This window comes from Gymnodraco acuticeps, unplaced genomic scaffold, assembly GCF_902827175.1.
Source record: "Gymnodraco acuticeps unplaced genomic scaffold, fGymAcu1.1, whole genome shotgun sequence".
NCBI classification, from domain to species: Eukaryota; Metazoa; Chordata; class Actinopteri; order Perciformes; family Bathydraconidae; genus Gymnodraco; species Gymnodraco acuticeps.
In genome coordinates this window covers 35,419-46,668 of record NW_022990163.1, presented here as the reverse complement: position 1 = coordinate 46,668, position 11,250 = coordinate 35,419, and the positions used below count along the sequence as shown (strand labels likewise).

Sequence of the window (11,250 nt, the reverse complement as noted above, 5' to 3'; positions counted from 1 at the left end):
GTAGTGTCTCTACTTTAAAGAGTCCTCTCCTGCTGATGTTCAGGTGTATATCAGTATGTAGTGTCTCTACTTTAAAGAGTCCTCTCCTGCTGATGTTCAGGTGTATATCAGTATGTAGTGTCTCTACTTTAAAGAGGTCCTCTCCTGCTGATGTTCAGGTGTATATCAGTATGTAGTGTCCCTCTACTTTAAAGAGATCCTCTCCTGCGTGATGTTCAGGTGTATATCAGTAATGTAGTGTCTCTACTTTAAAGAGTCCTCTCCTGCTGATGTTCAGGTGTATATCAGTATGTAGTGTCTCTACTTTAAAGAGTCCTCTCCTGCTGATGTTCAAGTGTATATCAGTATGTATTGTCTCTACTGGGACATGTCTCCATGCTTTAATGTTCAAAAAGTCCCTTAAAACTCTGATGAGGCTTTGAGTTCCTCTCTTGATGCTGTTTTTACATCTAATATTTAAAAGGCAACATTTATTCACTTTGTGGTCCCGAAAGATACCAAAAATAAATAAAAATGAATATCAGTGAAAGCAAAACAGTGAGAGTTGGCAGAAAGTGAGGAACAGACTGACGGCTGTTTACTGGACTTTTTGGTTTTGGTCAACGGATCAAAACATGATGATGACGAGAGGAGAGAGAGATGAGAGAGAGAGAGAGAGAGAGAGAGAGATAGAGAGAGAGAGAGAGAGAGAGAGAGAGGGAGAGAGAGAGAGAGAGAGAGCACAGAGCACGAGTGACGTTTAATTTAAAGACACCAGCAGGGACCTCTAGTGGTGAGAAGAGATTCTGCAAAGTTTACAACACACACACACACATCATGCACACAGATATACACACAGATGCATACACACACACACACACACACACACACACACACACACACACACACACACACACACACACACAACAGAGACACAGAGAAAATCATGTGTGTAAATAAACAGAGATGTTAAATGTATTTAGACATAGAAATACAAAATGTGTGTGTGTGTGTGTGTGTGCGTGCGCGTGTGTTTGATTCAGGGTCAGTGGTGTGTATCAGAGTGTGTTTTGTGTTTGCTGACACGTGGCGCCGAGGCAACATTTTTTAAGTAGTTTAAAGTAGCAACAGACGCTGTGTCCCCACCACCATTCCTCTCTTATCTCGTGGCTGTTTGTGTTCAGATACGAGCGCTGAGCACACAGCGTTTGATCTTCTTATTATCAGTTCACCACTAACGTCAGCAGGCTCTCAGCCTCACTGTTGGCTTATCTCGAGTGTTTTATAGACGAAGGCAAATGTCTTTATGCAGCTGTGTTCAAAGTGTTAAATGTTACACTCCAGCACTGCCAAAGGAAATATATATCAGGAAGCCTCTGGAGAAGGTGTTGCTTTATTGCTTTATGACTGCATGCATGAATTATGAAACAATGCAAAACACAGAAATAAACCATTCGGTAGTCTGGAAAGTCATTATTCTGTTCAAGTGGCCAGCAGTCGGCGACACCACTACTCTAAAGCAAAAGAAGTATAGAAGTCTATGAGAAAGTTATTACCTCTCACCTGATTTATGACCTAAAAAGACGTAGAAGGTGACAGTCAAATAATAATTTTTTTAAAGTGCAGAGAAGATTTATCACAGATTATATTATATCTGCAGGTACACACATACTACATTCAAGACACACTACAAACAGTAAATAGTCTTCATGACATTAAGAATTGTACGGACTGATCAAAGCCATATCAACATACTGTACAAAGACCTGCACATACACATATAAGTACAAATACAACATCCCAATGTATTTCCTTTAAAACACTTGAATAATTAAAAAGAGTGAAAGTCTCTGCAGATTTAAAATCATCTGCAAATATAAGCCAATGATTTATGGCTGTAATGGAAATAGCAGATAGCACTTTAGAGGGGTACAGATTTATCTGTTAACTCTAAACTGTGGATACATTGTTTTTTGGCGACTTGTTCAACATCCTCCATCAGTGTACATGATCGTGTTGTCAGCATACATGTGCATGTTTTTACTTCATCACAAACTAATGGGAGATAATTGATATATAAACTGAACAGCAGAGGCCCCAGAATAGAGCCCTGTGGCACTCCCAATGAGCATGATTTTAACGGAGAAAGAGAGGAAGCAGAGAAAAAACACTTTTAGCAGAGGTTGAAAAAGTACTCAGATCTTGTACTCGTGTAATCAGAGTGGAAGTAGGAAGTAAAAGTCCTGCATTCAAAATGTTCCTCAAGTGAAAGTAGAAAAGTATTATCATCAAAATATAGATAAAGCGACAGTAAAAGTAGTCGTTGTGCAGATTGGTCCATTTCAGAATAATATATATGATATGTTTTATAATGATTGATCATGAAAGTGTTCTCAAAGCTGGTGAAGGTGCAGCTAGTTTGAATGACTTTGTATACTGCAGGGTAGCTGGTGGATTTACTCCAGGTGGAACTAAAGTCTGATTTAACACTTGATTAGATTTCACATCATTCATCCACATCTGTAAAGTAACTAAAGGTATTGAATACATGCAGTGGAGGAAAAGTACACCATTTACCTCTGACTTGTAGTGGAGTAGAAGTACAAAGTAGCAAAAACCTGAAATACTCAAGTAAAGTAAATAGTTCCTCAAAATTGTGCTTGAGTACAATACATGAGTAAATGTACTTAGTTACTTTACACCACTGGCAGCTAATCTCCACTCCACGTTCTGTAGAGACAGTTTTTCCACATGCGTCACAAAAAAGTACAAGAGAATGACTATAACAAATCTGTTTCAGTTCTTCCAATTTTGAAATGAATAAAATAAATATCTATCTATTTATCTATCTATATATCTATTAAAGTAGATTGAATTACAAGACTCTTTAATTTAAGGATCTATATTTTTGCTACCAACCATCAGCGTTGTCCTGATCCGCTTCTGGTAAAATCTTTATAGGGATTTTATCCTTATTGCTAATGTATGGAAACATCCTCTCAGTGAAAGTGTGTGTGAAGGTGAGTATGTGTGTGTTAGTGTCAAGATCAGAGAACGACAACTCTCCTCTGTTCCAGTCCAGATGCACTCTGACCCTCTGAAGCTTCGTTGGCACTGAGAGATCACTTGGTTCTGTTGATGGGGAGAATATTTTGTATTTTCCATTAGAGAATCCTATTCTCCATAATCCAGACCGTGCTATCCCTTTCCTTTTGATGGACTCTGAGGCTACACCAAGAAACCAGCATGCACTGCCTCCAACTTCAACATCCCAGCTGTGAGTCCCTGAGTTAAAGCCCTCAGAGCCCAGGACTGAGTAGTAGTATTTATGAAACCTCTCTGGATTATCAGGAAATTCCTGTCTCTCTCCTCGTCTCACACTGGTCAGATCTTCAGACAGGATGAGTTCTGGAACAGCAGTGTTTGGGTCCAAAATCACAGGAGTGTAGGTGACCAAATCCATTAGCTTGTCCCAGATAATAAAGCTGAGGTTGCCCAGGTGTTTGGCCTGGTCTATCAGAGCTCCTGAGGGCAGCTGTGGATCCTCCAGCAGGGGGCGCTGCAGCCTCTCCACTGCAGTCTTGTAGTTGTGCAGGAAGGAGACGTCTTCAGCTCTCAGCTCCTCCTCTGTGGCTCTGACTGTGTGTGAAAGAGCTGCTATCTCTCTGCTCACAGCCTCCATCTTCTCCTCCATCTTCCTCCTCTTCTGCTCCTCTTCCTCCCTCAGTGCAGCCATCCTGGCCTCCTCTTCCTCTTCTAGAAACTGGTGAAGCTTCTTAAACTGCTCCTTAATCTGCGTCTCTGTGTGTAGAGCCTGGACCTTCATGTGTCCTGCTGTTTGATCAAACTTCACTTTAACTTCTTCAAAAGTCTTTAACTTCTCCTGAAAGGGCTGCAGAGCTTTCTGGAGCTCCTCTTTGAGATCCTTTGTGATTTCCTCAATGGGTCTGAATCTGTGGTTGGTGTGTGCTTTTGAATCTCTGCAGACGACACACACTGGCTGCTGATGGTCCAGACAGAAGAGTTTAAGTTTCTCAAAGTGCAGACGGCAGAAAGTCTCAGACACGGCTGAAACGTTCTGATCTCTCTTCACTAAGAAACTCTCACACAGGTTCTTCAACACCAGGTTATGAGGAGGATCACTCCTTGATGACCTCCTCTTGCAAACTGGACACTCGTGTGTTTGTTTTCCTTTCCACCAGTTCTTCAAACAGGCTTTACAGAAGCTGTGGCTACATGTCAGGACAACTGGATCTTTAAAGACGTCATGGCAGACCGGACAGGAGAGATCCTCCTCTGATATGGACGCCATCGTGTCTCTGAAATGCTGAAAATAAAGCAGGCACATTGTAAATCAGTTATACTCTTAGTTTATCATTTATAAAGTAAACGGTTGTTTCCAACTTTGGTAGCGTAAAACTTACATTGTCGTTGTGTTGACTTTTTTCCTCCAGTCCTCAGTGGTTGTGAGTTCTCTGCCAAGGTAAATCTCATCGTCCGTCCAACAAAATGAAGACCCTTCCTGGATATCTTTCAGATGAACCATGCAAAGGGTGCAATTTGTTCAGAGCACTTTTAATGACATGGTTAACTATTAACTGAGATGGACCAAAGGTTCATCATTTAAACACAATGTATTGCTTCAGGTGAGACTTTTATGCGTTTGGTGACGTGTAAAAACTCTTGTTGAGTAATTTTGCTGGACTTTGGATGTTGTTTACTTGAAGTCATGCACATACACTTTGTGATAAAACAAACAGCCAATACATCCTCTAAATGCCCTCAATCTCGTTTTTCTAATAATGTCTTACTAATGAAATGGCTACTATGAAGACTAACATATTCACACATGAAAAATCGTCGCCAAATGAATCCATAAAGAGTTTCAGCCTTCCACAAATACCCAATTTCTACAAATCCAAAGCTGTTAATTGATCCCAGTATGTAGAAATATGCAAATACACCTTTTTAAATAGTCAAAAATTACGATTGTGTCGATGCCAAGAAATGCAGGATATACTGTAACCCCAAACTGCATTGGATTAGAATTCAAGAAGGCCGATCTGTAGGGGCATCTAAAGAAGCCATTTGCATTTGGATATAATATATATAACATATATTAAATATCTTATTATATTTGATATCTTGCTGCGAGTTCTATCCTTATGAACAAATGTCATGTTTAAAAAAAATAATGGGGTGGGCGGCACCGGCAGATTTGATTAAAATGTATTATGTATATATATAATCAATTCAAACACAAGAAAATGAATCAAAATGTAAACTAAATACAACATTTACATGTGTTTCTGATAAAAAAGAAACTGTTGAAACAAGTTGATCGAGTGCCAGGATGTAAACGTAAATGAATTGTTTACCACGGTAAGAACAAGTCCTTCCTGCCTTTAGAGAGTTATTGTCAGTGCAACAATATCTACACGAGCCAACAATGAGGCTTGCCTGGCAGCTGGCTCCCCAGCGCTATGCTAGCTAGCATGTTCTACCCATCAACATGTTGATGCATGTTCCTGTCACATTTGAAGGTAAAGAGTCTTGCAGTGATGACACATTGTTGTACCTGAGAGTTAGCATCGCAAGGGCTCCCTCGACAAAGGCCAATGGGTTTATTTCCATTGGATTTTGGATAATTGCAGAAATAATCTCTTTGTGAAACAGATGTTCATGATACTCTATAAACGTTTTGTTCAGCAGGATAATCTCCACATATTACAACCCAGTCTCACGGCATTTTGTGTTATAGTCACGACATTTAATCTATTGATTCGTGTTCACCAACACGATTTTCCCCTGAAATCTGTATTTTTTAAATCTTTTTTTCCTTCTAATTTGTTATTCTTTTCTTAATAACACACTGTTATTTACTCAACAATAACACATCATTATCCTTGTTTTTATTTATTTGTTTAATTCTATAATCTCTGGCTTTTTTGGCGTCCGTCAGGAACTGAATTTCAAAATAAAATAACCAGAAACAGACGTAGGCCTATAAGGGACATTTCGAGCATCATTGCGATACACACCCACTGAACTGATTACCCAAGATCCTCAGCTATGGTTTAAGCTCGGTGATTGGATGTTGCATACAATTCCATAATAACTTTGTATTATTAGTGTAGGAGACTTATGTACTATATATAACATCCAAAGATGTGTAGTTTTATTCATGTTTTCACATCATTTTACAGGATATTTCTATATTATTTCACATGTTTTACTTCTACACATTAATATCTGATTTGTAAAACATAGACAGAAAAGTATATCTGTCATTTAATGGTAAGCGATTGAAATTCTGAATCCATAGATGTGTCTCCCATCACCCAAAACCCCTGACTATTCTTTCAACTCAGTATTTACATTCTGATATTCAAAGAAAATCAGTAATATCTTAAAAAAACTACAAGTCCTTTTCTATCAGCTGTGCACCTTTATGGTGTAAATACAGCCTATCTACCAATTGGATCAAATATAAAAGTCAGCTGAATTACTATTGATACTGCAAGGAGATGTATTGTGTGAAGAGAAATTGAAGATGTTGTTTAATTGCTGATATATTTATGATCCACATCAAGTATTCAGTTTCGGTGGCAGTTCTTCCAGTTTGTCCAAAGGTCTTCTCATCAGGGCTCTATGAATAAAGAACTACGGCAGATGTGTAATATGTAATGCAGCTGAACCGTGTATTACAATGCCGTTATGTGATGACTTTCAAAGAGAAAAGCAAGAACACTCGGATTAAAGTATTATTTTCTTGAAAAAAAAAAAATTGGATTTCATATCGCATAAACACCATAGCATTGCGGCTAAACAATCCAATCACCAAGCTCAAACCATAGCTGAGGATCTTGGGTAATCAGTTCAGTGGGTGTGTATTTGTTTCCGGTTATTTTATTTTGAAATTCAGTTCCTGACGGACGCCAAAAAAGCCCGAGATTAAGGAATTAATAAATAAATAAAAGCAAGGATAATTGTGTGTTATTGGTGAGTAAATAACAGTGTGTTATTTAGAAAACAATAACAAATTAGAAGGAAAAAAAGATTTAAAAAATACAGATTTCAGTATCCTGAGGCTCTGAGCCATTTATTTTCCTCACAGACGGCAAAAAAGTCCGACATTATACGATTTAAAATAAAAACAATAATCGTGGCTTGATATTGAGTAAGAACATGCTTTTATGAACCACACAGCTTCCGGTCTTCCAAGACCCGAACGGACAAAAAGACGTGCTGTAGGCACGAAACACACTACCAATAGAAATACATTGTTTTTCAAATCTTTCTGTGTGACACGAAAAAAAGGGGGAAATCGTGTTGGTGAACACGAATCAATAGATTAAATGTCGTGACTATAACACGAAATGCCGTGAACCTGGGTTGCATATTAACAGCAGATTTGGCTATAAAGGAACTACAGCAAGGATTGCACCACTGCTTTTTGCAGATGATGTGGTTCTAATGGCTTCATCGGTCTGCGACCTTCAGCGCTCACTGGATCGGTTTGCAAAGGAGTGTGAAGCGGCTGGGATGAGGATCAGCACCTCCAAATCTGAGGCCATGGTTCTCAGCAGGAAACCGATGGACTGTCCACTCCAAGTAGGGAATGAGTCCTTACCCCAAGTGAAGGAGTTCAAGCATCTCTGGGTCTTGTTCTCGAGTGAGGGAACAATGGAGCATGAGATGGGCTGGAGAATCGGAGCAGCGGGAGCGGTACTGCAGTCGCTTTACCGCACCGTTGTAATGAAAAGGGAGCTGAGCCAGAAGGCAAAGCTCTATGTTTACCGGACCATTTTTGTTCCTACCCTCACCTATGGTTGTGAAGGATGGGTCATGACCGAACGAACAAGATTGTGGATACAAGCGGCCAGGATGGGTTTTCTCTGCAGGGTGGCGGGCGTCTCCCTTAGGGATAAGGTGAGAAGTTCAGTCATCCGGGAAAAGGAGTCGAAAGGAGCCAGTTGAGGTGGTTCGGGCACCTAGTAAGGATGCCACCTGGGCGCCTCCCTAGGGAGGTGTTCCAGGCACGTCCAGCTGGGAAGAGACCAAGGGGTAGACCTAGGACCAGGTGGAGGGATTATATCTCTTGGCTGGCCTGGGAGCGCCTTGGAATCCCCTAGTCAGAGCTGGTTGATGTGGCCAGGGAAAGGAACGTTTGGGGCTCTCTGCTGGAACTGCTACCCCCGCGACCCGACCATGGATAAGCGGGAGAAGATAGATGGATGGAACTACAGCACGGTCACATGACTTCACGTCACCACCGCTTAGCTAAAGGCGGCTAATGTTTAGCTATAAAGGAACTAAAGCATGGTCACATGACTTTGCATCACCAGCTCTAAGCTAAAGGAGGCTAATGTTGGGCTATAAAGGAACTACAGCACGGTCACATGACTTCACGTCACCACCGCTTAGCTAAAGGTGGCTAATGTTGGGCAATAAAGGAACTACAGCACGGTCACATGACTTCACGTCACCACCGCTTAGCTAAAGGAGGCTAATGTTGGGCTATAAAGGAACTACAGCACGGTCACATGACTTCACGTCACCACCGCTTAGCTAAAGGAGGCTAATGTTTGGCTATAAAGGAACTACAGCAAGGTCACATGACTTTGCATCACCAATGCTAAGCTAAAGGAGGCTAATGTTGGGCTATAAAGGAACTACAGCACGGTCACATGACTTCACGTCACCACCGCTAAGCTAAAGGTTGCTAATGTTGGGCTATAAAATAACTACAGCACGGTCACATGACTTCACATCACCACCACTAAGCTAAAGGCGGCTAATGTTGGGCGTGATGATGTTTAGTCGTCTCAATTAGACACTTTTTAGCAACCGCCATTTTGAAATTCACCAATGGGGTATTTACTGACATATTTTCGTAGAACAAACATATTTTCAGCTTGAGTAAACTACAGACCTTATTCCAGGATAACAACCAACATCCATTGACCTCCAGATCAGCGGACAGGGAGTCTTAAAATGCTGACTAATTTTAGGGTTTTATTGCTTTAATGCAATGATCCTTGTTTGTCATTAATCCTTAAAAAAGCATAGTTAAAAAGAGGAAAATAAAGGGTTTTTAAGGTTAAAGGTGGGTTAGGTAATTTTGGAGAAACCAGCTCGAGTGCGCTAGAATTTTAAAATCTGCCACTTCCTTACAGAGCCCCTCCTCCAACACACACGAATGAGCACATGACCAATGAGGGCACGAGATAAGCTTGTGCACAGATGGAAGGCTGACAGGCAGGTAGGCCATCCAGTTATTTTAGCCGGCTCAGATGATTGGTCGTGCTTTTTACAGCGCCACGGCTTCCGCAGATGACATTCTTTAATGGATTTTTTGTCAAAGCACTTCAGATATTCATTGCTATCGGGATGTTAAGAGCATTCCATGGAATATAACAAAAAGTGTTTCTGAAATAAATTACATACCCCACCTTTAAAGGTAGGGTAGGTAAGTTTGAGAAACCGGCTCGAGATACACTTTTTGTTATATTCCATGGAATGCTCTTAACATCCCGATAGCAATGAATATCTTAAAAATCCATACAAAAATGTCACCTCTGGAAGCCGTGGTACTGTAAAAGCACGACCAATCATCTGAGCCGGCTAAAGTAACTGGATGGCCTACCTGCCTGTCAGCCTTCAATATGTGAACAAACTTATCTTGTGCGCTCATTGGTCATGTGTGTGTTCGTGTGTGTTGGAGGAGGGGCTCTGTGAGGAAGTGGCAGATTTTCTCCGGTCGTGTATTTTCAAATTCTAGCGATCTCGAGCCGGTTTCTCAAACTTACATACCCTACCTTTAATAAGACATAGTTTGTCGTTTTAAATGTGATACCTGCAAAAACCATATGCAACTGCTAATAAATACATACTAAAATACCTATATAAATTACTATAGCAAGACAAATAGGTTAATTTAGGTTTTACAACGATTTAATACGTAAGGAAGTTTAACTCAATAAATGTGTTTGTGATGCTATTATACAGCCTTTATTAGCAGTCTTTAAACAGTGTTAACCAGTGTTGAGGAAGTTACTTTAAAAAAGTAGTGTTTGCTCGTTACTCGTTACTTCTTTAAAAAAGTAATCCCTTACTTTACTTAGTTACCCTCCAAGGAAAGTAACTTTTTACGTTACTCGTTACTTTTACGTTACTTTTATGTTGCTCGACTTTGGGCAGAACCCCATCTCTGTTCCTAAATGTGTCGGCTTACATAAAGTTCTACTATGGAGGACATAACAGATATTTCTTTTGTGCTCTTTATTATAAAAAAATGCCACAGAGCACTTAACAAAACATTGGGCTATAGGCGTCAACACCACCACTAAACAATAATATCAAACAATATCAATATAAAATCATAATCATTAAGGGTTATAGGCTAGCCCCAAAATAGGTGCAAAGCTAGTGCAAATCATATCAATAGGCTACTAAATAGGCTTGGACTCGAAATATCATCATTTGCCCGGCGATCTTGAGCTACTAGCTTCATGCTAGCATGTTTTCCTTTCAAATGCTTGGTGAGGTTGGCAGTGGAGTTAACGGCAGTGGACACAAGTTTCTGGCCAGGGCACAACGTACACCTTACACTCACATTTTTCCCCTTAGTTTCAACAAGTTCGAAGTAATGGGAATACCTCCATCCCTCGAATGTTAGCGTTGGCTGCGCCTGCTTCTCGCTTACCATCACTGCTCTTCAGTCTTCATGCCACCACCCGCGGCCAGCCTCTATCACGTACAGTGTGGAATGAGAGCTCGTGCCTAATGCGTAAACACACAGCTGAGTAGGCGGTGTCACTGTCACTCGTCCCTGGGAAAAGTAACGTTGCGGCGAATTGAAGAAGAAACTACGTTACGTTACGGAAAAAGGAAACGGAAAACCTCAAAAAGCAGTATAGGGCCTCTTTAAACTTCTGCATAATAGGCTATACACAACACCTCTAACTGCAGCAAACTGCCCTTACATTTCATTGCACACAAATTCAGTACAAAGAAGCCTTAATCACACAGTGTAATGCAAATAATATATATTTTACATTTGTAAAGCTCTGTTAATTGTTCATTTGACTCGGATACTGAATATGTGTTCAAATCAGTCCCACTTCTTTTTTCCTATAAAGCATGAAAATACATTTGATGACTCATCTTCAACTCGGAGATGGTTACATAACTTTATCAACCCTACCCTTCATGTCAATAAGTCAACATGGATTTGGCAGCTTTAGTTAATTTTCAGAATCATATTAG

At 40.3% G+C, this 11,250-nt stretch overlaps 1 protein-coding gene across 3 annotated transcripts; it reads right to left on the bottom strand.

The window, feature by feature from the left end:
* Positions 1-1,447: 1,447 nt before the first annotated feature.
* On the bottom strand, positions 1,448-10,820 carry LOC117547001 (nuclear factor 7, ovary-like). Of its 3 annotated transcripts, none has more exons than XM_034217462.1 (3): positions 10,688-10,820; positions 4,404-4,509; positions 1,448-4,306 (listed from the first exon to the last, which is right to left on the bottom strand). In XM_034217462.1, exon 3 carries the CDS (start codon positions 4,289-4,291, stop codon positions 2,891-2,893), a length of 1,401 nt encoding a protein of 466 aa, XP_034073353.1. In that variant the 5' UTR covers positions 4,292-4,306; positions 4,404-4,509; positions 10,688-10,820; the 3' UTR covers positions 1,448-2,890. The 3 variants fall into 3 exon arrangements, with proteins under 3 accessions (XP_034073353.1, XP_034073354.1, XP_034073352.1); XM_034217463.1 differs by having other exon boundaries at positions 10,598-10,709; XM_034217461.1 differs by lacking the exon at positions 10,688-10,820 and having other exon boundaries at positions 4,404-4,580.
* Positions 10,821-11,250: the final 430 nt, after the last annotated feature.